General features: G+C 37.7%; 2 protein-coding genes across 3 annotated transcripts in view; both read right to left on the reverse strand.

Annotated features, from left to right (window-relative positions):
* LOC306853527 (fermitin family homolog 3-like) overlaps positions 1-26,279 on the reverse strand; it is a 568,382-nt gene that overhangs the window by 67,329 nt on the left and 474,774 nt on the right. The gene's annotated exons all lie outside the window — the stretch shown is intronic.
* Positions 1,708-26,132, reverse strand: LOC306853375 (uncharacterized protein). 2 transcript variants are annotated; one of them, XM_079390729.1, is made up of 29 exons: positions 25,821-26,132; positions 25,079-25,227; positions 24,817-24,925; positions 18,241-18,310; positions 18,050-18,108; positions 17,822-17,905; positions 17,589-17,729; positions 17,317-17,459; positions 16,217-16,298; positions 15,954-16,112; positions 14,821-14,967; positions 14,432-14,612; positions 13,557-13,672; positions 13,368-13,457; positions 12,638-13,252; positions 12,061-12,240; positions 10,775-11,115; positions 10,070-10,196; positions 9,302-9,700; positions 8,965-9,126; positions 8,417-8,694; positions 7,556-7,699; positions 6,767-6,953; positions 5,916-6,061; positions 5,663-5,776; positions 5,340-5,485; positions 3,688-3,984; positions 3,501-3,566; positions 1,708-3,001 (listed from the first exon to the last, which is right to left on the reverse strand). In XM_079390729.1, exons 1-29 carry the CDS (start codon positions 25,884-25,886, stop codon positions 2,949-2,951), a joined length of 4,851 nt encoding a protein of 1,616 aa, XP_079246855.1. In that variant the 5' UTR covers positions 25,887-26,132; the 3' UTR covers positions 1,708-2,948. The 2 variants fall into 2 exon arrangements, with proteins under 2 accessions (XP_079246855.1, XP_079246856.1); XM_079390730.1 differs by having other exon boundaries at positions 25,814-26,114.

Below are 26,279 nucleotides of genomic sequence, written 5' to 3' on the forward strand. Positions count from 1 at the left end.
TTGCCCATATAATACTCATTACCATTATGTTGAATTTGACCTAAAAGAGTAGTTACTAATTTAAATTTATATTTATATATATATATATATATATATATATATATATATATATATATATATATATATATATATTATTATTATTATTTATTTATTTTATTTATTTATTTTTTTTCGACAGGGTTGAGTATGTGTTAAAATTGAATGTAATCATTGATTTGGTTTTTAGTTTATTCATTTGTACATTTATGTGTTTTCCTTTTGTATTTTTTTATAGTTCGGAATAAATAAATGTATAAATAAGTATATAAATATATATGTATGTATCTGTGTGTGTGTGTGTGTATGAGTACAATGTTTAATGTTAAAGCATATAATGATATTCTAGGGAATCGCAAGCTTCTAATTTTATAGCAACAGTTTGGGCAGGACCCTTTTCTATTCTAACATGACAATGCCTCTGTGTATAAGACACGGTTCAAAAAGACATGATTGATTCAGTCAGTGTGGAAGAACTTGACTGGTCTGCAGAAAGCCAAGTCCTGATCCCAGCTGAACACCTCTGGTGTGACTTTATATGCAGACCTTGAGCCAAAAACTCGTCACCAAACACCAATGACTTGTACATAAGGGTGCTGTCATTTTAGACACGTCCAAAACGGTTACAACAGAGATGGAAATACAATTTTTAAATACATGAACTGTTTCCATCTTTGTTGCCACAGTTTTGTTAGTAACTTTTTCTGTTCTAAAGAAGGGGGTGTCCTAATACTTTTGTCCTTATAGTGTCTATACAAGTCATTGGTGTTTGGTGACGAGTTTTTGGCTCAAGGTCTGCATATAAAGTCACACCAGAGGTGTTCAGCTGGGATCAGGACTTGGCTTTCTGCAGACCAGTCAAGTTCTTCCACACTGACTGAATCAATCATGTCTTTTTGAACCGTGTCTTATACACAGAGGCACTGTCATGTTAGAATAGAAAAGGGTCCTGTCCAAACTGTTGCTATAAAATTAGAAGCACACAATTAAATCACAATTCAATTCAAAGAATATCATTATATGCTTTAACATTAAGATTTGTACCCATAGAAATTACTAAAGTAGTCAAACCTGTTCATTAGAAGGGGGTGACCCAATACTTTTAGCAATATAGTGTGTGTATGTGTGTATATATATATATGTATATATATATATACATACATATATACATATATATATATATATATATATATATATACACACATATATATATATATATATATATATATATATATATATATATATACATATATATATATATATACACACATACACATACACACACTATATTGCTAAAAGTATTGGGTCACCCCCTTCTAATGAACAGGTTTGACTACTTTAGTAATTTCTATGGGTACAAATCTTAATGTATAATTTTAATATAATATAGATTTAACTAATTAAAATGTTTTAATAAAATTATATATGAAAGATAACCCTTCTGAAAGTGGTGGCTGAATTTTAAGATTTAAGTGTTTATCCAAATGTAATTGAAATGGAGAGTGTGTGTGTTTGTGTGAGTGGACAGTGTCTGAGTGCTCTCCTCTCACCTACCTCGATTTTATTTTATTTTTATTTTGAATGTTTAATGTATTAAAAGGGCCGGGGTAATGAATTATAATCTTTAATGCAGAGAGCGATCGATACCTCCACAAAATAAATCAGCTTTTTACTGAGAGCGTCAAAGCCTTTAATACACTGGAGGAGAAACAAGTGAGGGAGGGAGAGGAGAGCGCGCCAGGGAAGGGAGCATGACAGGACCGTTGATGGAAGGAGAAAGCAGGAACGAATGGGGTTAGATGAGAGTACTTCGGAAAGATACTATCACCGCTGACCATATTTCAGATGATCCCCACAAAGTATTAGTATCTTCAACAAACTCCAGGGAGTCAGGAGGTCACATCTCATCTCGCAATAGCTGCATATACGATCTGTTCAGTGTAAAAATGTGGTGGCTTTGTTTTAAGGACTCTGTTGGCGAGGCAATCAAGCCATGAGATCTCATAATAATCATTCTCCTCTCAACTTAATGAAGGCTACTCTCAAGGGGTCCTCTAATTTTAGATGAAATTCTGACAACTTCACAGTTGCTTTTCTTTGTTCGGCTGAAAAATAGTGTTTTTGGCATCTTCGTGACAATAAATTGATTTAATGCATGGTCTAAACATTCTGAATTCAGCATCTTTAAGACATTGCTTAAAATGTGGTCTACTGGATGACAATCTCTAAACTGTGCATCGTCGTGCTCAGTATATCATCAATTCATCGACAAAAAGGTCTGCAGACTGACGCATTTTGATTAATGTTGCCATGACAACTGCATAATTCATGAATTGTATTAGCGTTCCATTTGTCGTTTTTGAGTTATGATTCACCCCAGCCAAGGATTGTCAAAAAAAAAATCTTTGCCCGCACCCACGTTGTTTTAAGACCCCCATCATCTTCTGCCTCCTTCTTAAATGTCAAAGTCTCCAAAGTGTCAGCTTTTTTTCGCCAACGAGACCGCATGAATTAATCTGCTCTCATAAATATCTTGTTAGCATCAGTTTGTATAAGACACTCTCATAATTATACAGATACAAAGGCACCAGCACACCAACCACTGGGCATTATAGTGCCACATAGCGGTGAGAATAGGAGCTACAACCTCAACCACTACATATTTTAGTATAGTAATTTTTTACTATAATATTTCAGGAAAGTCGCATGTCTATAAATATATGGAGTGTATTAATGATGGATGCATTTTACATGTGTTTTTTTTTGTTCATTTATTTGTTTTCCCACAGTAAATTTATTGGACCATTATATATCGTAAGTGTAAATCATATGCTTTATAAATGCTTTGTATGTAAAATTGTTTAAAAACCAAGGGATAATAGTAGTTAAATGAGTGTTAAATTGTGATTGCTTTATGCTTGTTTGTTTTCTGTGTCCTGTGGCTTGTCAAAACTGGAGTGAAAATCTAAAGGAAAGAGACAAAAGATGTTGTTAATGTTTTGGGGCATTCTTAAAATAAATCAAGGCATATTCAATAATTAAAGGGATATGAACTGGTCTTGCTGATTATTAAGTGGCTAATTACTGCACATAATTTAAAGCAAGCTAAACTTTCTTAAAATGCAGATTTATTTCCATTGAAAATATGAATTAGCCCCATAATATATTCAGATGTATTAATATGACAGGCCGAATGGAAAAGGATAGAATGCTTGTTTTTATATTGACAATATAGTTTTGAAAGACAAGTGGACCCATATGTCATTTCTGGATTTTACTTTTTTACCCTATGTATTTTGATCAGGTATGATTGTAGGAGCACGTCAATATTTTGGCATAAACCTAATGTGTCTAGCTTCTACCAGTTGACAGATGAATTTGTGGCAAAAAATTGTAATGTGGCACTTTATAAGACGTCACAAACACAAAATCCACCAGTTAAAAAAACACTTCTGCAGACTGACCTTCAGTTCCAGATGATACACGGCTGACATCAGAGTGTGCGGGTGAGATGTTCTCCTCACTATCAACTAAAACACACATACAGATATTATACTCAACACAAAACAAATACAATGCATGTTATTTTACAACCTTATCAAACTTCATTTTCTTCTACCCTATCTAGTTTATATCTTTACCCTTTCTTACCTCTGCCCTCCTCGCTAGGGCTGTCCTGGCTGGGTGTAGGGCTGCCGTCATGTTCCCAGAGGGCCATGGCGCCTGTTTGGGAAGAGCGCAGACGAATACGAGGTTGCACACGCTGGTCTCCTGGACTGAAGGACTGGGAAATTCCTCCTCTGCCCCTGCCGAGAGCCCAGCCATGCCGGGAGCCCAGCTTGCGCCGACTAGTCCGCAGATTAGTTTTGGGTTGATCTTCTTCAGCCTGAGATGAGATTCTCCTTAGCGAACTCGGGGACACTGGAGCACTAATGGGATGCTCATGAACTGAAACAGTGAAGAGCATACTTTGTAAAAGATACAATTTTTATTCTCTTTCTGGTGAGGTAAAGGTCTTTATGGATGAATCTCACAAACATGACAATTAAGGGTTTTTTGCATTGTGACATTATTTTCAAAAATTAAGCACATTATTCCCCCAAATTCTCCTTATTCTAACTTGAAAATATAAAATTATATAAATATGTAATATATAATCAGGGGTGCACATAAGTTTTTCAGCCTGGTTCTTATATGAGTACCTGGAGATTTGGTTTGGTCCTCACGCGGGCCACGGCATGGAGTGTGACCCATAAAATATAACTATATTAAAAAATAATGATGATAATATTATTGTACTTTTAGTTTTTTTTTTTTTTTTTAAATAAACTAAATAATCAAGTGTAATAATACTATTTTATTAGTATTACAATTATTTTATAGTAAACAAAAATAAAATGCTAATATTTTTATTATAATTATTTGAATCTTCATTTTCAAACGTAAAATCAGCGAGCTTTTATTTTGGCGGGTTGCCGGTAAGTAAGTATATGCAAAGACTATAAGAGACTTTGGTATATGCGCTTCTGTTTTATGGGCGAGTTTAGCGCTGCTGATGGAAGAGCGTCAGTGAATGAAATGTCACAGTTTTGCTTTGAAAACTGCAGCGGCTAGCCTAGATTGTGCTTTCAGTTTGGATAGAAATCTTATACAGTACAGTTCGCGCATCTAAAATTGTACGTTAACTGTGCAGCTGTCATCCATGTCGGTACGCAAATTAATTTTGGTCGCGCATGCTGACCACTTACGTGCACCCCTGTATATAATGCTATTTATGATGCTGTTTACAAAAAAGAGATCAAAAACAGAATCACCACTAAAAATAAAACATATACATACATTGCGTTACAGCATTGAGAATTTGAGGTGAAATGTAGGCCTACTTGGTTGTCAATTTTTTTTTTTTTAAATCACAAATCCCCTTATGCCATGTTAAGTCAATACCATGTTAAATGTATAACCATATACACAGAAAATACAATACATATAAGTACTGATACACTGTTACTGTTAGTATTTATATTACCATAAATCTCAATGCTGTGCAATATTCATTTGATCTGCAAATTCCATTCCATTGCTCCGTCACATAAACACAGAATTACTGTCTGGTTGTGATCCAAGGTAATGGCATAATGTGGTAGGGTAACAGCATCATTCATTGTTATGGGCTTTTGGGGACCTTTTTTGTGTTTTACAGAGTCCAGGGAACCCTGCAGTCTTAACTTACTGGCACTCTCTTACGCTCTGTGGTACAATACATCTAATGTTATTACACCAGCCATACACCTCTGCAGTCTCACCAGGCGCTGAAGTGATGGGAGCACCGTCTACAGTATCCGCGAGGTTCTCTATACTTCCAGCAGCAATAAACTGAGCGCGGCCTTCTTTGCTTCCACCTTTAGGTTTTATCAGCTTCTTCATGCGGTCCGCTATCCAGTTTGACTTCCTGAAGCCACAAGAGAGTTTATAGGTGATTGAAAGGCAGCCAGCAAGATTCAGATAAATCAAAAAAGGTAAAAGAGAAAAACGGCAGGATGTCAAGATGAAAGAGAGCATACAGTGAGTAAGCAATGAGTCCGTGGTGAAAAGGTCTGCTAGAGACAGATGTTAAAGCCTGACTAACTTTGGTTGTTTGGGTGGACACATGCCAGGCAGACCCGGCTCCAAAACACGATATTGATCCATTATCTTCTCCACCAGCTTCTGCTTCTCCCTGCGCAGCTCATTGAGCTTGTCACTGAGGTGGAGAGAGATGGACAGATGGCAGAGAAAAACATGAGTTATTTACTGATGCAGGTGGTCCAGTGCGAATGTTCTACGTGGTGCATGTGAAAAAAGTGGATAAAAGTGAGCTGCAAATGTGTGTGTGTTCGTACAGGTACTCTCTCTGCTGGTTGTGGTGCTGGTCTCGTCTCTCCAGGCTGCTCTCCAGTAGGGCCTTGTTATCTTTGGCCAGATTCTGGTTCTGCTCTACTAGATGCCGGTTCTCCTCCTCCAAGTTTGCCTTCAGCTGGGTTAGGAGCTAGAGAAAGCATATACTGTAAATACTAGGCCAATACTATAAAATAAAATAATTATTTTTAAACTTTTTTGTAATTACTATGATTAATCTCAGACTTTCAATATAATGAAATGCATACTAAGACCACAAAATTTAAACCTGTAAATAATTCTAAAATAAAGTTAAAAAATTTTTTTTAAAAGATGACAAATGAAGAATTCAATCTAAAAATTTACATTTAAAGACATAGTCTATACATACACACACACAAATATATATATATAGAGAGAGAGAGAGAGTAAAATATTACTACAATTTAACTGAATTTATTGTAATCTACAAAATATTCATTTTTTTTTCTTCTTTTTTTTTAAATGTAATGAATTCCTGTCATTACTCCCATCTTCAGTGTCACATCCTTCAGAAATCATTCTAATATGTTGATTTGCTGCTCAAGAAACATTATTATTATCAGTGCTGAAAATAGTTGTGCTCTTTAACATTTTTGTGGAAACTGTCACCTTCAGCAATGGAAAGTTAAAAATAACAGCACTTATTTGAATTAGAAACTTGTTGTAACATAGACATCACTGATACATTTAATGAAATATAATTGTTTAATTGAAATTGTCCTTGCTGTTTAAAAGTAATGATTTAAAAAAAGAAAGAAATGAAATATACCATATTATACACACAGAACTGTCATAATGTGCATTGTGCTCAGACCTGGTATTGGCTGCTGAGACGTACGCTGTTGAGATCCAGCTGTTGGTTCTGCTCTTTAAGAGTGCTGAGTTTTCCCTCCAGTCTGGTCCGTTCAAGCTGAGCCGAACTCAACTCTGCCCGCAGAACTGAACTCTGAGCCAGCAGCTCGGACTGCACCTGAACCCACTCCCTCTGCAGGTTCTGATATCTACACATTAAACAGGTGAATTACACTAAATGACACATCTCATGAAAACTCCCAAAACAAATAAGGTTTAAAGAAGGCTTAATTTTTTTTTGTGGCATTTGTGATTGTTTCTATACAAGTCCAAATAATTAAAAGTACATCTAATTTAGGCTTCATTTTCATTTTTCTTCATGCAAAATATTTATTTTGATACTCAAGTTAAGCCCAGACATGTTTCTGTGAGTCTGTCTATACAACCATCAGTCCATTCATCTAGACAAGTGATTAAAGCACCAATCTACACTAACACAGTTATCTAACTAACTGAACATATTGAATACAAGTAAACTGCCTCCTGCCGGGTTATGAAATTTTTTTTCTTTTATCCTGTTCACCAAAGCAACCAGCTTCACAAATATTTTGATGGGCTATCATGCCATGGCAACAACTGTTGAAAACTGGCTATGAAATGACTCATGTTGTAGGGAGCTTACCATCACCACAGTGGAGGAAGAACAGTTTGAGGTGGGTGGTGTCATCACTTCCGCTCTCTTTCCTATGAATCTACCCAACTGTAATTTCAACCCAATGTTGTGGTCACTGCAATTATGACTTTGTCTCACCTTTCATTGTCCATTTTCAGTCTCTCCAGCTCCTTCTCGCTTTCCACCTGCCCTTGTGTCACTTTCTCCATTTTCTGTCTTTCCACACGTATCGATTCCTCTGCTTCCTCCAACTGTGTTTTTCGCTCCAACAGCTCCTTATATCTAGACAAGTACAGTATTTAGAACGTTTGACAAGATTAAAATCAAAGATATTTCTTTAAATTCTAAATCAAGAGATCATTTAGTTTATTTCAGCTAAATACTGTAATAGTTATTTTTATATTAACATACTATTTTTTAGAACCAAGCTACATCAAAGTCTTAAGATTTTTTTATGTGTAAAAGTATTACATGTAAGAATTTTGTGTGTAACAAAAAATCTGTGGATAAGTGTCTGTGGTGTGTTATTATAGGTTTTATTTTAGTAATATAGTAATGCTTTTTAATACTTTTTTGAAACCGCACTTATTTTACTTTTTTTTTTTTTTACTAAAGTACAAGTCATGTTAACAACCTTGCGTATTCATATTTTGATTTATCACAGATTTACTTAGGACAAGACATGAAATAACTTACAAAATCATATATTATCTAAAAGTATTGTTGTTATATTATTCTTAATTTATTAAATTATATAAATAACCTTGCCTTTTTCTGCTTAGACCACTTAAGTATGCTAAAAATATTATTATTAAATAATTACAAATGAAATAATTTATTAAATAATCTCAAATTATTTCCTCTTTGACCTTTTATGTGAATAACCTAAATTTTTTATTTATTGATTATAAATTAATTTACTTTCAAATAAATAAAAGTTCATTAATTTATTGTTAAATTAATAAATTCAATAAATGCAACTTGTCTAAGGCAGTGTACCTGGCCTCAGTGTCTTTATATTGAGCTTCTAGACTGCGACTGCTGCTTTTCAGTTGACTGTGTTTGACCAACAACTCTTCTAACTCTGCCTCCTGTCTCTGTTGCAGAGCTGTCAATCTCTCATGATCCCTCCTCACAGCGTCCAGGCGCATCTCTGACGACTCCTTCTCCTTGAGCCACACCCTTGATTCTGCCTCCAGAGCCGCACAGCGCAGTTCGCTCTCATTGCAACGTGCCAACCCCGCCGCATGTTCGGAGCTAAGAGACACCTGTTCCACCTAAGTGAGAGGAAAGAGGGTACAATAAAGCAGATATAATGAGAGTGTGGTCATTGGGGTGGAAATAACCTGTTTATGAAAAGCCTGTATAATTTAAAGTGGTTTAGTTTTATGCTCCATCAGCGGTATGATTGAAACCTGTTAGTGTCCGCCCACTGTAAAGACTAATATAGATTTAAACAAATGTCAGTTTCTAAAATACCCCAGCCTTTATTTCAGCGTCAAGGGTCCATTTAGAGACCAGCAACCCAGATTCGATCAAGCACTCACCTGTAGTTTGGTGTTGAGGGCCTGTAATTTAGCACAGTTCTCTTGCAGCGAGATGGAGTGGCGCTGCAGGGCGTCCAACTGCTCTCTGAGCTGAGCACAGGCTGACTGAGACTGAGTCAGCTGAGACAGCAACACCTCCCGCTCTCGCTGCAGCACTGCATTCTGGGATACAACCAGAGGCATGGAGTTCAGCATACAAGTTGATATACATTCATTTAGAATGTAATCAGAATCCCTGGACGGCGTTAATGATGTTTAAATAAAGACATACGTGAAGTGGCCTTGCGGGGCCCGAAACGTAATGACTTTTTAGTGTGTGTTTTGCATTTTATCTCACCTCCCTTTCCGTATTTATCAGTCTTTGACTCAATGCCTCCTGGCTGCCAGTGCCAGTCCCTGCCGTTGTGTGTGGTTGTTTGTTCCTTGTGTTTTCAGAGTCTTCTGCTGCATAGATAGAGTCTGTAGGCCCCAAGCTCTGGTTGCGGTTAGCCTTATCTACAATACTGACAGTGGCCTCCTGGGGGTTTCCTGACAGCTGTGGAGACTGTCTGTTTGATTCACAACCCTCAATTCTCTGTGTGTGTGAGTCAGGAGATGAAAAAGCAACCTCTGGAGATGATCGTTGCTGTTGTGTAGCTGCCATTTCAAGCTTGGTCTGCATCTCTTCGAGTGATCTGTTCAGCTGCGCGATTTGATTGGATAACTCTCGGGAATGGGCATTCTCGTTAGCCAGATCCTGGTTGTGAGTGGGATATTAAAGTTAGACAATTGCTGTACCTTACCAGATTTATCCAGAACCAACCACGTGCCTCTTTAGGAAAACCTGAGCAATAACAGCTTTCATTAATCTCACAAAGATGCATTTTCAGCACAGTTGTCCAAGGAGGGGAAATCTAATTGCGCTGAGGATATTCAGATAAAAAAAGCAGCTAGAAAACAATTATCTAGTTGAAAGGAAATATTCAAAGGAGCCCATTTTGCAAGATCTCAGCTCAGTTGGTCCTCCAGGCGAACATAATTGCAGAAATATGGTGTACTGAAGCACTATAGTAATTGCTTTTATCATTCAGATCTCACAAACAAACGCTTTGAATACTGCACAGACCTTTGTTAGGGAGTCAATCTGGACCTTGCTCTCAGCGTTGAGTGTACCGAGCTGCAGATTCTCCTTCTGCAGCTCCTCGAACTGGGCACATGTCTCTTTGAGCTGAGAAATCTCCTGACACATGCGTCTGTGGGCAGATGACAGATGTAGTGAGTGATATACATAATATTCTTATGCTATGCTATTTATTTCATAAGATCAGAAATAAGGAATTTGGGTTCTGTGTGAAATAAATTAAATGGTTCACATATTAAAGTGAAAGTATAATTCATTATTTACTTGTCCTGTTGTTCCATTTTTGTGACTTTAAAACACCAAAAAGGCATCATAAAAGTATCATTAAGGTGGTACAGACAACTCATGCACTATATTCCAAGTTTTGTGAGCAGATGCAGATGAGAACCAATGCTTTTAGAGATATGAAAGCTGCAGTGGAAGATTATCTGTAGTGAATAACTACTTGAACTTGGGTCAAAAGAAATATAACGTATAAGTCTACATTCATGGTGTTTGGTCATTTTTGGAGCTTGTTAGAACAAGGTCACTATAATATGCCAAGACATGACTTTTCATTTTTCAAGTTAATTTATGTATAAAGATTCATCATATTAATTTTGAACGACATGAAAGTGAGTAAATAATGAAACTATTGTTGTTTGATGACATAGTTCAATAAGTGCGAAGGTCCCTTTACATGTATTTTACCTGTTTTGTGCCTCTAGGTTGCAGGCTCGTTGGTTGCCATGCTCTAGGGCAGATGTTGTGCTTTCCAGTTGCTGTCTAAGTCTGGCAATTTCTCGTTCTCGTTGTCGTATTTCACGCCGTTGACTGTCCAGCTCTGCCTGACATGCCTCCTTCTCCTGCTCCAGTCGCATGACATCAAGCAGCGCTTCTTCCCGCCCTCGAGTCAGAGACTCCACCTCCACGCCAGAGTCTCGCAGTTCAGCTTGTAGCTCTTCTTCATGCCGCCTGGCAGACTCTAAGGTCCGTCCCAGTCTATCAAAGTCTGCCTTGAGGTTTTGGTTGGTCAGCTCTAACTGATCACCCTATGAAAAAATAGTTTGCTTAGTTCAGTCCACAAATAGAAAAACACTCACTTTACTTCAGATTTGAAGGAGCAGTTGACCTAAAAATGAAAATTCAGTCATAATTTACTTATGTTTGAATCTCTTTATGCTATTAATGCCCTTTGTAATATACAAGGAGATTTTTTTACATAGCTCTTTTCTATACAACAGAAGTAAATGCAGAATGGAGTGTCAAAGTCAAACCGTCACTTCAGATCAATTTAATGCCTTCTTTCTGAATAAAAGGATTAATTTCTGTCAAAGCAAAAATCTTACTGACGAAAAAGTGATCTATATGACTGGTATGCATATTTGAAAGGCTTTTGAAGCTATATTATAGCTTTGTATATGGCTTTAATTTGAAATGTATATGATTTTGCACTGAAATTCTTTCCGCACGACTCTCAAATCTACATATTTAAAGTTGGCATATCATGTTCAGTCATGAGACATGCAAGAACCAATGTCATTACTGACATTAAACATGACGTGAGGCATCTTGATTCTCTAAGTCTGAATATGCAAATGAGAATTAAGAGATGAAAATTTGTAAGATTTTGGTCTGTTCCTCACACAAATCCATACAATATGATGCATATTATGGACTAATATATTCATATAATGTTTTTAATTCTTTTGGGGGCTTGACAACCTTAATTGTCATTCAGTTTAAAAGTATGTATTTTCCTTTGCTTTCCACAAAAGAAAGCATGTGAGTTTGAACAAGTAAACGATAACAGAACTTTCATTTTTCGGTGAACTACCACTTTAAAGACCAATTATCATCATGCCCATTGTGTTTTTGATATCCACTCATTGTTACAGCATAATTTTCATGTAGGCACCATTAATCTCAATGTTTCCCCGGTCATGTAATCCATATCTTGTAGTACAGCAAAAGGCTGAACAAATAACGCGCCTCACCTTGCGCACCGCAGCCCTGAGCGAGTCTATGGTGCCTCTGAGAGTCTCTCTCTCCCTCTCCAAGGCTGCCCTGTCTCCCTCTAATTGAGCAATCACTGCAGCCTGCATCTTCTGAAACTCCACCTGACTGCGCAGATGCATCAGCTCCTCCTCCTGCTGCATAGATTCACCCTGCAGCACCTGACAGATAAACATATTAAGTGGTTATTAGCAGATGCTTTTATCCAAAGTAAATCAAAGTGGAGTGCCGTGCTTAAAGGCACAATAGTGATGATAGTGAGAAAATCAAGGCCGACATCTCTTCAATTGCAATCCCAGATCGTTATGCCTTATGATACAATGAGTAAAAGTGGAAAAAGTTATCATTGTGAGGAATAGTCCTTGTTTTACACAGGTCTAGTAACCACATTGAATGTCTCTCTTAATTGCTAGTGGCAGGGAGTTGCGTTTTTACCTTGTGAGTCATTGCCGTTATCGACTGGACCGTAATCTGGCTTTGAGTGGATGTTGAAGTGAGTGGACTGTGCAATGATGTAGTAATTAGGTTTTTCTGTGTCATAACTTGATGGTCCATTACCTCTATCTGTTTCCTAGCCTCAATGAGGCTCTCTGCTGCCTTCTTCAGTCGCTGGTTCTCAGCCTCCAGGAAAACCAGTTTATGTTCGGCCTCCAAGACCTTCTTGCTCTGCGCTGCCAGTTTGGAGCGCAAAGCCTGGGCTAAAGTGGTCTGTCTGTCAGCCTCTTCCTGGGCCTGTTGAAGCTGGTTATGCAGGGCGAGGGTGTCCTGGGAGAATTTATCTTCTTCTGTCTTCTGGGCTTCTGTGCTGTACGTCTGAGATGTCTCTTCTGTGATGTCTTTCTTCCTTTCAATTTCTTTCTCACCCTCTGCCTCTCCTCTCTCTTTGGTGTTCATTTCATCTATAACCTTCTTTTTTCTCTCGCTGAGGATTATGTCGCCCCCCTCTCCCCCCTCTCCATCTTCTCTCTGGGCTTTTATTACGCCTTCTTTTCCATCGTGTTTCTCTCTTCTCGTGTCATTTCCCTCGCATTCCCCTCTTGGGATTATTGGCTTTTTCCCTTCTTTTCCCTCTGAGGCTGTTCTCTCTTCCTCTAGGTCTTTCCGTCTCTGTTTTGTCCTCAGCTCTTCGAGATTTATCTTCAAGCTGCTATTTTCATTCTTCAGACACTCCATCTAACAGTTGAAAGAGAAATGACAGGGTTGGATTCAAAGAGTTGAGACGAGGACAAATTGACAGTAGGCAAAACGCTTAGAATAAATGTCTTTAAATCCATCTAAAGTGCCTCACCTCCTTGAGGGTGCTTTGAAGCTTTTGTGAGAGTTGGTCCATGTGTCTCTGGAGCTCTTCAGTCATCTCAGGGGGGTTGGCCTGCTGAGCCTAGAAGAGAGACAGGAACATGGGAAACTTGAGAATTTACATTAATTAGTCCGAATCAATTTGTAGCCAGAGGATAAAAATGTCAAAAAATCCACTGACCTCTCGTTCAGCCTTCAAGAGCTCTAGTCGTCTCCTCAGTTCAGCGTTCTCGTTTTCAGCTCCCAGAAGCCTCAGCGAGGAAGCCTCGTTTACCTCCTCACTGAGAGGCTTCAGATCTGAACAACAGTAAGGGAGACACATGTGCACTTAACTCCATGTTATTCCTTGTTGTTCCTTTACAACAAAGCAAAAAGTCAATCTCCAAAACCTTCACCCTCCCTGTTCCTCTCTTGTGAAGAATTATAATATTCTAAGTTTTGGTTACTTGTACTTTCAGCTTTCATTAAAAATAACTTTAACCAAAGGTTAATGGGTTTGGAATGACATGAAGGTGAGTAAATGATCACAGAGTTTTTATTTTTGCGTGAACTATCCCTTTAAGGATTAGTTTACTCAAAAATGAAATTCCTGTTGTAAACGCATGAGAAGCCAGGCAGGATGTTTCTGTTTCTCTTTTCCACATGATGAAAGTATGGATGAACACTGTCAAGCTATAAAAAAGATTTAAAAGAAAAAGCAGCATGAAAGTGTTATTTGTAAAAGCTCAGCATTGTCTATTCCCCTTCATTTTCATTGTATGGGAAAGAGCATCCAGAATGCTAATGCTAATCTTTTCCTTTTGTGCTTTCCAACATACAGGTTTGGAAAGACATGAGGGTTAGTGAACGTTGACAGAATTTAAATTTCTGGGTAAATTATCCTTTGATTGAGTGTTAGTGATAGGGTGAAATGTAAATGTATGCATAAATGTCTATTCCTAAACACGACAGCTTGATTTGCATATACATGATTGATATACATATACATGAAGTCATGAAATCAATCATCTACCGATGGCAGTTGAGTCATAATATCAAATCACACATAAAACCTACCAATCTCAGGCATGTTTATTTCCTGAACGTCCTCGTCTGACTCTAGCTCTGATTGGAGGAAATGCTGATGAGTCACATTGTGACTGACATGCACAGAATGAACCTGACGCTTGAGATCCACCTGCAGACTCATATTCATTTCCAACAGCTCGTCTACCCTCTGTCTCTCAATGTCTCGCTCCTACACAAATGCAATTATATACCCATAAAGCATTATGAATATACATCACACATTTTAGAAGAACGCAATTCTTTCTTATAACTTTTATACATTTTAAAGTAGATTTTAGAAGTTTTCTTCAAACCTAACATAATTAATCAAAATTGAGCTCCACAGTCACAAATGGAAGCTTAAAAATAAAACACTAAGTTCATAAAGTCATTCATACACCCTCCATATCCACAAGCTTCTGCCTGAAAAGAAGATTTTCCTTCTCCAGTTCCCGCAGAGCAGTGCACCGTGCACGAGCGTCAGCCAGCTGCTCATCCAGAAGTGCCTTGTTCTCTTGCAGCGAGGCACAGTACTGCTGCTGCTCCTGTAGGGCCAGAGAAATGAGCGTTACAGAAATCATTCACTAACTTTCATGCTGTTCCAAACCTGCATGAAACCTGACTTACTTTCTTCTGTGATATTTTTGCTGAACGTTCATGCTGCTGACCAGGGACTCTTTATGCATCATGTTTTATTACTGATCACAACTTTTTTTAAGCTTTTATTCTACAAAGTTGATCATGTCATTACTATCCAGTAATTAGCTAATCTAATATTATTTCCAGATGAAAGCACTCCACTATGTTAATCCAAATGCAAATAATACACTACCATTCAATAATTTTAGGTATGTATTTTTTTTTTTAAATATATATTTTTAAATGCTGTTTTTTGGACTTTCTATACATCAAAGAATCTTGAAAAGATCAGTTTCCACAAATATTAAGTAGCACAATAGTTTTTTGATGATAATCAGAATATTAGAATGATTTCAGATTTCAGAAATATCATGTGAGTGAGGACTGGAGTATTGGTTGCTGATAATTCAGCTTTGCAATGACAGAAATAAAATTACGTTTTAATATGTATACAATAGAAAAGTTATTTTAAATTGTAATATTCACAAAGTTACTATTTTTCCTGTATTTAATAAATGCATTAGAAATGGTAGTTTAAGTTGCTCTATTTAATGTATTTATAAATACCATCTTCAAATTTGCATGGTGCAGCTTCATGCAGGGTTCCTTTTGTGTTAAACTGAAGAAAGTAAGTCGTACTGATTTGGAACAAGATGAGAGTGAGTAAAAGACAGATTTTTTTTTTATTCAATGACCTATTCCTTTAAAAGTAACCCTACAATTTAATACACGTTAAGTTTTAATTTTTGCAACTTGCGTTTCTCACAACTGATTATTTGCCAGAATATAAGTAGCACAAAATATTACTCCATTTCCAAATTATAGCACTCCACTTTGTCATTCCTAATTGCAAAGCATGATGATTCAGCCTGATGTATATTTCCTCCTCTACCTTCAGCTGTGTGCGGTACAGCTCCATGCTGCGGAGCCGATGTGTGCAGTTTTTCAGCTCCGCCTGCAGTTGCTCTACTCTGGCTGCACGCTCACGCAGACAGTCCAGCTCATCCTTCAGACCCCGACTCACACGCGCTTCCACCTGCAACGCTCGGTTCTGAGCCAACCAAACATAAGACAGTATGTCAGTGAAATCTATCCAGTGTCCATACACATTTATTAATGATGATACAGTGTCTATTATCAGTATAGTGTGCTCACTTCCTTCTGTAGTTTCTTTATTTCTTCCTCCATAGTTTGCATTTCTTGCTTGTAATCCAGTAGTTGATCACCTTTATCTTCCCTTTGAAACATTTTAATGTGTAAATACTTTTTAAAGGCACTAGTGTAACAAAACGAAATTATAAAAAATAATTACTGTTAAGCCAATGTTATTTCATAAGTCCAAACTAAAAAAAAGTAATGTATTGATATTTTAACATTGCTGAAATCACACCCATTAAATTGAATAATTATAATGATAATGGGGACTTGAATAAAATTAAGGGTTTGGGGTCAGGTTGATTGTTTTTAAAACACTGGAAAGTCTCTTGTGCTCAACAAATCTGCATTTATTCGATCAAAAATATAGTAAACATAAATTGAAGTATTGTGAAATGCAATATTACAAGTGTTTTCTATTTTAATATATTTTAGAATGTAATGTTTTCCTGTGTTGGAAATGCTGAATTTTCAGCAGCAATTGTTTCAGTCTTCAATGTAAAAATTCAAGATTCAAGATTTTTTATTTGTCACATACACAATTATACAGGGTATAACCAGCAGTGAAATGCAGGTCAGGTCCGCTCCAAGGACAGTGCAATTATAAAGTATACAAATATTAAGAAAAAGAAAAGTAGAAAAAATAAGAGAATAAAATAAAATAAAAGATAAAAAATATAAATATAAATGTGCAGGTCAGTACAGGTCAGTATGTTGTTGACTTAAATAGTAATAAGAGGAATGTGCAAAAAGTTGTCCAGGGTATTGAAATAGCAATATTTAGCAATATGTCACATCATCCTTCAGAAATCATTCTAATATGCTGATTTGTCACTCAAAACAGCTGTGCTGCAAAATATTTTTGTTGAAACAGATTCTTCGATTAATAGCAAGTTTAAATGTTAAACAAGTTTCATTTGAAATACAAATCTTTTGAAACATTATAAAAGTCTTTACTGTCACTTTGGATTGATTTTCTGCATCTTCGCTGAATTAAAAAAAATATTACTTAATATTAATATTAATATAATATTAATATGACCCCAAACACTGAACGATAGTGTATACTGTCCTTAAATATGCTTTGCAAATAAACTCACAGTTCCTGTTTGAGTCGGCGCAGTTTAGCTTTGCCGTCAGCCAGCTGCACAGCCAGTCCTTCAGGAGGTCCATCTCCAAACCCACTTGACGTGGTTATATGTGCTGTAGATGATTCCTGTTCCTGACAAAGCTCTGCTATCCTCTGAAGATCAAACAGAGACATCCAAAGCTGAAGAGCACCCTTTCTGAACACAACTGTGAATTAATCATATCTAGCCTCACCTACTTGCACCTGAAATTGTCAGACTGCCAAAACAAATTCTTCTCTCACCTCCAAGTGTGTGTCTCGTTGGCCGAGCAGGTTCTGGATCTGTTTGGCCATGGAGCAGAAGAGAGTCTGCAGCTCGGCTCCATTCAGCCCACACATGTCTCCAAACTCCAAAGGAAGCACTGTGCTTGGGTCTTGGGTCACCTGGAGCAGGATAGATCACAGACTTATTAGCACATTACACAAATGTGTTTTAGTTTGAAATTATGTTCAGGATATGTTCAAAATGCACTGACCTCCTGTATGCAAAGTGCAAGCTCTGCTTGTGTATCAATGTCCAAGCACTGAATCTGTTCAATGAACGTTTCTTTCCTTTCACACTGGTGACAATGAGTCATAGAAACAGAGAAATGAATCACACACTGTAAGCATCAATATGTTTACATTAGTAACTTACATTCTAATCCATTTACAGCACTGAAACTGTCCATTAAAGATATTAAGTGTTTACAGTGTTTAGTTACCTGTACTGCACAGCCTAGCAATAACAGTAGCAGTCGTCTGAGCTCTGCAACAGCGCCCTCTATTGACAAGGAAACCAACATAACACAAACACAGCTTAATTACTAAAAAATCTGCACTTTTTGATCATTTCTGTTTATGTAATAATAATTAGAGAGAACATTTTTCCTTTTTTGAAATGACAGGACCGCACCAGTCAAAGGATCTCGGCCTAAAACGGCAACATTTGGTAGTGGCATCAGCACCAGCTGCTGTAGATTCTCCTGAAAGAGCACGTGAAAGAAATGACAAACATTAAAATCTCACTGGTGCTCTGCTGTCATCCCAGACAATGCGCAAGTAAGAGGTTTAAGTATGACATGCATTAGAGTGAGCAGAAAGTTATTCATATGCAGTCATGGTCAAAAGAAAACAAGCTTGATTGTGGAAAATAGGCTTATTAATCTGCAGCAACTGACATCTCATTCAGTTTGACTAATGATCTTGTTATTACACTGATAATTTTCTAATGCTTTTAAAAATGACTTACTCTTACAAAAAGTACTGTGGTAGTACCATGGTACAATGATATAATGTAGTATTTAATGATTACCAAATTCATATACAATGGTATTTACATGTTTTCAATAAAATTCCAACAATTTACATAAATCCAAAAAGTAACAACTGTGGTATTTTGTGTAAGTGTATGTAGGAGAAGTTTGCTAATGCTGTAAAATGTTACATTTTTGTAAAAAAATAAATAATAATAATATATATATATATATATATATATATATATATACATACAGTGCCCTCCAAAAGCATTGGAACAGTAAAGACAAAATTGCTCTGTTGGCTGTGGAGTCAAGACATTTGTAAATATGATTAAAAGATCAATAGTTAAGAGGTGTGAAAACATGAAAACCAGAGAGCTGTCTATGGGTGAAAAACAAGCAATTGTGAAGCTGGGAGAAGAAGGAAAATCAATCAGAGCCATTGCACACACATTGGCCATAGCCATTTCAACCATTTAGAATGTCCTGAAGAAGAAAGAAGCCACTGGTGTACTAAGTGACAGACATCGAACAGGTAGACCAAGGAAAACAACTGCAGATGATGACAGAAACATTGTGAGAGCTGTCAGGAAAGACCCTAAAACACCTGTAAGTGAGATCAGCAAAACCTCCAGAGGGCAGGAGTGAAGGTATCACAATCTACTGTTCGCAGAAGACTTCATGATCACAAGTACAGAGGCTACACCAGAAGATGCAAACCACTCATTAGCAAGAAGAATAGGAAGGCCAGGCTGGAATTTGCCAAAAAGTAAAGAGATGAGCCTCAAAAATTCTGGGACAAAGTTTTATGGACTGATGAGACAAAGATTAACCTTTACCAAAGTGACAGAAAGGCTAAAGTTTGGAGAAAGAAAGGATCTGCTCATGATCCCAAACATACAAGCTCATCTGTTAAACACAGTGGAGGTAATGTCATGGCTTGGGCTTGCATGGCTTCTTCTGGGACAGGCTCATTAATCTTCATTGATGATGTAACACATGATGGCAGCAGCAAAATGAACTCTGAATCATTTTGTCTGCCAATTTAAAGAAAGATGCAACCAAACTTATTGGGAGATCCTTCATTATGCACCAAGATAATGACCCAAAACACACTGCCAAAACAACAAAGGAGTTCATCCGGGGCAAGAAGTGGAAGGTTTTAGACTAGCCAAGTCAATCTCCAGACTTACACCCTATAGAGCATGCCTTTTACCTGCTAAAGAGGAGACTGAAGGGGGTAACCCCCCAAAACAAACAACAACTGAAAGAGGCTGGAAAAGCATCACAAAAGAAGATTGCAAAAGTTTGGTGATGTCAATGGGTCACAGGCTTGATGCAGTTATTGAAAGCAAAGGATTTGCAACTAAATATTAAATGGGTTCAAACAAAAGGTGATATCTTCCAAATTGTGTGTCAGAGCCAGATGTAAATACCTGGAAATAAAAGCCGGCATGTAAATCTCTTGTCTGATATTCATCTTTTGATGTCAAACCCAAATGTTTTCAGTCTACAGCAAACATAAAGGAATTGGCTTCACTGTCCCAATACTTTTGGAGGGGAGTGTATGTGTGTGGTGATTTTTTTTTTTTTATACCCTGTAGTGATTTTTATTGTTTTAATTTTTAATAATTCTATAAATTGTTTTCACAAATTTTATTAACTAGTGAAGGCATGGTAAAATTGTTTAAAGAAATGGTCACAAGTTATATGCAGTTATTTTTTTAGTATAAATAGTATTATTTCTAATATTTACTAATATTTTGGATTAGCTTTTATTTTTATCGTTTCGATTTTAATTTTAATTCTAGTTTTACGTTTTAGGGTTTGTTTGTTTTTTGTTTTTTACTATATTTCTATTTAGCCTTCATTTACTTTTATTTCAGTTTTAGTAATTTTAGTATTTCAACTTATTTTACTTGTCAGCTGCCAAGGCAAAATTTCTGATGTTTGTTTTAACTTTTTATCTACACTCTCAGAAAAAAAAGTTACAAAAGCTGGGGTGGTACCCTTTCAAAAGGTACAAATATGTACTATTTTGTACATTTTAGGTATTAATACTGTATGAACCTTTAAGGTACATGCACCTTTTTGGGATAAATAAGATACGAAGGTGTACCTTTTGAAAGGGTACTGCCCCAGTCACATCTTGTGTATCTTTTTTTCTATTAGTATAATATTTACATTTTATTTCAGATTTATTTAAATTAATGAAAATGATTTTTAATAGTTTTAATGAAATGTGTGGATCAATTGTCTATATTTAGTGTAATATTTAATCAGATATGTTTCCTCAAAGATAAACCAACTACTGTGCAGTCAGCAAGCACACTTTGTTTTTATTTTAAAAGAACGTAAAAATTCCAGATAATGCAGGTGAATTCAAACTCAAGCAAAACCATGATTTAGTTCAAGTTCAAGTTGAGCTTTATTGTCATTCCGCTACATTCATTCGCAGGACCACGGTGCTACATAAATACAGACATACAACAATGAAGTAAAAAAACACTATAAACCTACAGTGGTGTGAAAAAGTGTTGGCCCCCTTCCTGATTTTTTTGCATGTTTGTCACAATTTAATGTTTCAGATCATCAAACTAATTTAAATATTAATCAAAGATAACACAAGTAAACACATCATGCAATTTTTTAATGAAGTTTTTTATTATGAAGGGAAAACAAAATCCAAACCCACATGGCCCTGTGTGAAAAAGTGCTTGCCCCCTAAACCTAATAACTGGTTGGGCCACCCTTAGCAGCAACAACTGCAATCAAGCGTTTGCGATAACTTGCAATGAGTCTGTTACAGCGCTGTGGAGGAATTTTGGCCCACTCATCTTGGCAGAATTGTTGTAATTCAGCCACATTGGAGGGTTTTCGAGCACGAACCGCCTTTTTAAGGTCATGCCACAGCATCTCAATAGGATTCAGGTCAGGACTTTGACTAGGCCACTCCAAAGTCTTCATTTTGTTTTTCTTCAGCCATTCAGAGGTGGATTTGCTGATGTGTTTTGGATCATTGTCCTGCTGCAGAACCCAAGTTCACTTCAGCTTGAGGTCACGAACAGATGGCTGGACATTTTCCTTCAGGATTTTTTGGTAGACAGCTGAATTCATGGTTCCATTCATCACAGCAAGTCTTCCAGGTCCTGAAGCAGCAAAACAGCCCCAGACCATCACACTACCACCACCATATTTTACTGTTGGTATGATGTTCTTTTTCTGAAATGCTGTGTTACTTTTACACCAGATGAAATGGGACACACACCTTCCAAAAAGTTAAACTTTTGTCTCGTCAGTCCACAGAGCATTTTCTCAAAAGTCTTGGCGATCATCAAGATGTTTTCTGGCAAAACTGAGACGAGCCTTTATGTTCTTTTTGCTCAGCAGTTTTCGTCTTGGAACTCTGCCATGCAGGCCATTTTTGCCCAGTATATTTCTTATGGTGGAGTCATGAACACTGTCCTTAACTGAGGCAAGTGAGGCCTGCAGTTTTTTAGATGTTGTTGTGGGGTCTTTTGTGACCTCTTGGATTAGTTGTCGCTGCGCTCTTGGGGTAATGTTGGTTGGCTGGACACTCCTGGGAAGGTTTACCACTGTTCCATGTTTTCGCCATTTATGGATAATGGCTCTCACTGTGGTTCGCTGGAGTCCCAAAGCTTTAGAAATGGCTTTATAACCTTTTCCAGACTGATAGATCTCAATTACTTTCTTTCTCATTTGTTCCTGAATTTCTTTGGATCTCAACATGATATGTAGCTTTTGAGGATCTTTTGGTCTACTTCACTTTGTCAGGCAGGTCCTATTTAAGTGATTTCTTGATTGCAAACAGGTGTGGCAGTAATCAGGCCTGGGTGTGGCTAGAGAAACTGAACTTACGGGTGATAAACAACAATTATGTTTTAACGGGGGTGGGGGGTGGGGGGTAAACACTTTTTCACACAGGGCAATGTGGGTTTGGATTCCCTTCATAATAAAAAACTTCATTCAAAAACTGCATGTTGTGTTTTCTTTGATTAATATTTAAATTAGTTTGATGATCTGAAACATTAAAGTGTGACAAACATGCAAAAAAATCAGGAAGGGGGCCAACACTTTTTCACACCACTGTATACACAACTAACCTACTGACAGATTTTAACTATAAGTATACTATATATAAATATTTACCCTATACAAACTAGAAAAATAAAAGATAAAAAATACAAAATATACAAATGCTTCACATACTGTACATGTGCAATGAGAAACATTTTGAGTCAAGCAGCTGGTTGGGGAACAGTGCAGGATGATTTGTAGTGCATGAGCATGTAAACATACATATATGAGTCTTTTGTGGGATTGTGTACACGCAGCAGTGTGTGTAAAGTGTCTAGTGCACATAGAGGAGAGTGTGTTACTACAGGTGGTTTGTACAGGTCCACTCACCTGTATGTAGCACACTTCGAATTGCACAAAAAAGTTCCATACAGTTTTTTCTTTGGTATGGGGGGTGGTCCATGTTTCAGGAGGTAGGGGTTTGCATGGGGTTTCAGAGGGGGCCGGGGTGGTTTGAGTTCAGGTCTCTCACAGCCTGGGGGAAAAAGCTGTTGAGCAGTCTGGCGGAGCGGGCTCTGATGCTCCGGTACCGTCTTCCTGATGGTAGGAGCTGGAAGAGACTGTGGGAGGGATGGGTGGAGTCCTTCACGATGCTGTTGGTTTTGCTGGAGCATCGTGTAAGGAAAATGTCCAGGATGGAGCGGAGAGGGGCACCGATGATCTTTGCAGCTGTGTTCACTGTCCGCTGGAGGGTCTTGTGGTCAGCAGCACTGCAGTAACCGAACCAGACAGTGATGCAGCTGGTCAGCACACTCTCAATGGTGCCTCTGTAGAATGTGGTGAGGATGGGTGAAGGGAGACTTGCTCTTTTCAGCCGGCGGAGAAAGTGTAGGTGCTGTTGTGCCTTTTTGGAGAGTGACATGGTGTTGGTGGTCCAGGTGAGATCCTCTGTGATGTGCACCCCCAGGAATTTAGTGCTGCTGACTCTCTCCACAGTCGAGCTGTCGATGGTCAGTGGGGGGTGGTCAACGGAGTTTCTCCTGAAGTCCATCACAACCTCCTTTGTCGTCTCCACATTGAGGGACAGATTGTTAGTGCCACACCATTCAGCCAGCTGTGCCACTTCCTCTCTGTAGTGCGTTTCATCGTTGTTGCTGATGAGACCTACCACTGTTGTGTCATCAGAAAACTTGATGATGTGGTTGGAGCTGAACTTGGCAGTGCAGTCATGGGTCAGCAGTGTGAAGAGCAGCGGGCTGAGCACACAGCCTTGTGGGGCACCTGTGCTCAGTGTGGTAGTGCTCGAGGTGTTGTTGCCGACACGGACTGGCTGAGGTCTTCCGGTTAGAAAGTCCAGGATCCAATTACAAAAGGAATTGTTAAGGCCCAGCAGGTTTAGTTTATTTATGAGCTGTTGTGGGATTATTGTGTTGAATGCCGAGCTGAAGTCACTGAACAGCATTCTAACATAGGAGTCTTTATTTTCTAGGTGGGTAAGAGCCAGGTGGAGGGTGGAGGAAATTGCATCGTCCGTAGAGCGGTTTGGATGGTATGCAAACTGGAGCGGGTCGAGTGTGTTGGGGAGGCTGGTTTTGATGTTGTGCATGACTAACCTCTCAAAGCACTTCATCATGATTGGAGTCAGTGCTATGGGACGGTAGTCATTTAGACAGGACACAGGTGATTTCTTTGGTACCGGTATGATTGTTGTGGATTTGAGACATGTGGGGACGACTGCCTGGCTCAGCGAGGTGTTGAAGATATCTGTAAGCACATCTGTCAGCTGTGTAGCACAGTCTCTCAGCAGACGGCCAAGTTTTCTAATGACTATAAGCTTTTTGCTCTCATTTTAATTTTTAAATGTCCGGAACATGAAATACTTTGTCATTTCCACATGCTTTGTGTGAAAATAACACTGCAAAAAACATGTCCACAGCTAGGACATTTAAAACAAGAAGTGAAACCACAGAAAATTAAAAAAACAAACATGGCTAACTTGTTCCACAGCTACAGGGGCAGTACATACTGTTCAGTGAGTTACTGAGTTGTTCATTCATACACTGTTTTCCTGATATTTACCATCAGGTGCTGGCAGCATTTTTATTTTAGTCAAGGAATCAAGCACTATTATTCATTTGTGGAATGTACTTGCAAAGATATTTCTTGTCACTATGATTGGTGCTTTAATTCAATACCTGATAGTATGATCTCAAGTGTCGATTGAGGATGGAAAAGTTCTGCACCCTGAGAATCTTGTCGTCACCCACATTGTGGTAGATTTGTTCTACCTTTGGATTGGGATCACTGATTAAAGAAACCAAACAAACAACAAAAATGTCATCGTTAGCGGAGTCAATGTTGAACTATCATCAATGAATCGTAATTCAGCTTTTAAGCAAGCTAAATTATTCAAAACAAAGTATATATTTTAATTTTTTAGACTTTCACTTGTCTTACATGATCCTCATGACCTCATTGAGGTAGACTCCATTGGTAAGCTTCAGGTACCGCCTCACAGCATTCTGGGAGTTGGAGTTTACCTCCATGTATTCCTGAGAGTGTGGTCCATTTTCCTCCTCATTGACAATACCCTCAAATAGATGAACCTTACAGATAATAAAAAATCAATGCCCTGCTCACATCAAGGTTGTCTATGAAGAAAAACTGAGATCTGAATATAACAGATCTTTGTTTTCTCTTGTGAATGCTTTATCATTCCTGTCCTATCTACATGAAGTTTGCAAAAAGTTATTTTGTGGTTGTCCAGATCAAATAGAAAGTTTAATTTTGACTCTCATTCTAAAGAAGTCATTGATATATTTTAAGATATCCCTCGCTGTTTAGAATAACTCTGTTATAAAGCATGATAGCTGTGTTTAGCTGGTCCAAGTTAGCTACAAAAACCAGACTAATAAATGTTTGACCAGCATAGCTAGTTGTTCCAAGATGGTCCATCAAATTGAACCAAACCAGAGCTAAGCGTGTGAAGTTTTCAGCAGGGAAGAGCATAAATATGGACCATTTTTTATTTGTTTGTTCAGATTTAACAGTAAGCAACATGAATTTATCAAAAAATAATTTCTGAACATTATTTACAGTTGCAGAATAGTTCTGAACTGGTTTGTAAAGTTTACAAAACTTTTAATCGAACAAAAAGAAGATTATCAAAGAACTTTAATTGTTTTTGCTTACCACCTACCCATGTAACAAGTGCACTTCCCATAAATTCTTCTAACATTTCCGTAACGTCTACGTCCATCTTCATGTACTGTACCTGATCAGCTTTACTCTTCAAAACACAACGGATTGTTTAAATAATGGACTCTGAAGAGTACACTCATGGTTACCGCAATTCCCTTGACAATAGACTGTCAAGATAAAACTGTTTAACTGTTAGCATGTTTGCTTTCTGTGCCTTTCCCTTCCTTCGTTAGTCACACTTAGAAACCACACCGGAATCTAGAGTTGCATTGCATTAGATCTGTTCCCCTCTGCGCGTCCTCGTGTCAGCATGACGCTTGTGTTTCCACATTCAACAGAGCGAGACCGCAACAGAAGGGCTGTGACTCAAAATCTCATAGGCTGCCTATCTAGACGGCATTTTGAGCATCGATTCATAGCCACACTCCACAAACGCGTCTGTGATGTCCAAACATGC

The sequence above is a fragment of the Barbus barbus genome (genome assembly GCF_936440315.1).
Source record: "Barbus barbus genome assembly, chromosome: 33".
NCBI classification, from domain to species: Eukaryota; Metazoa; Chordata; class Actinopteri; order Cypriniformes; family Cyprinidae; genus Barbus; species Barbus barbus.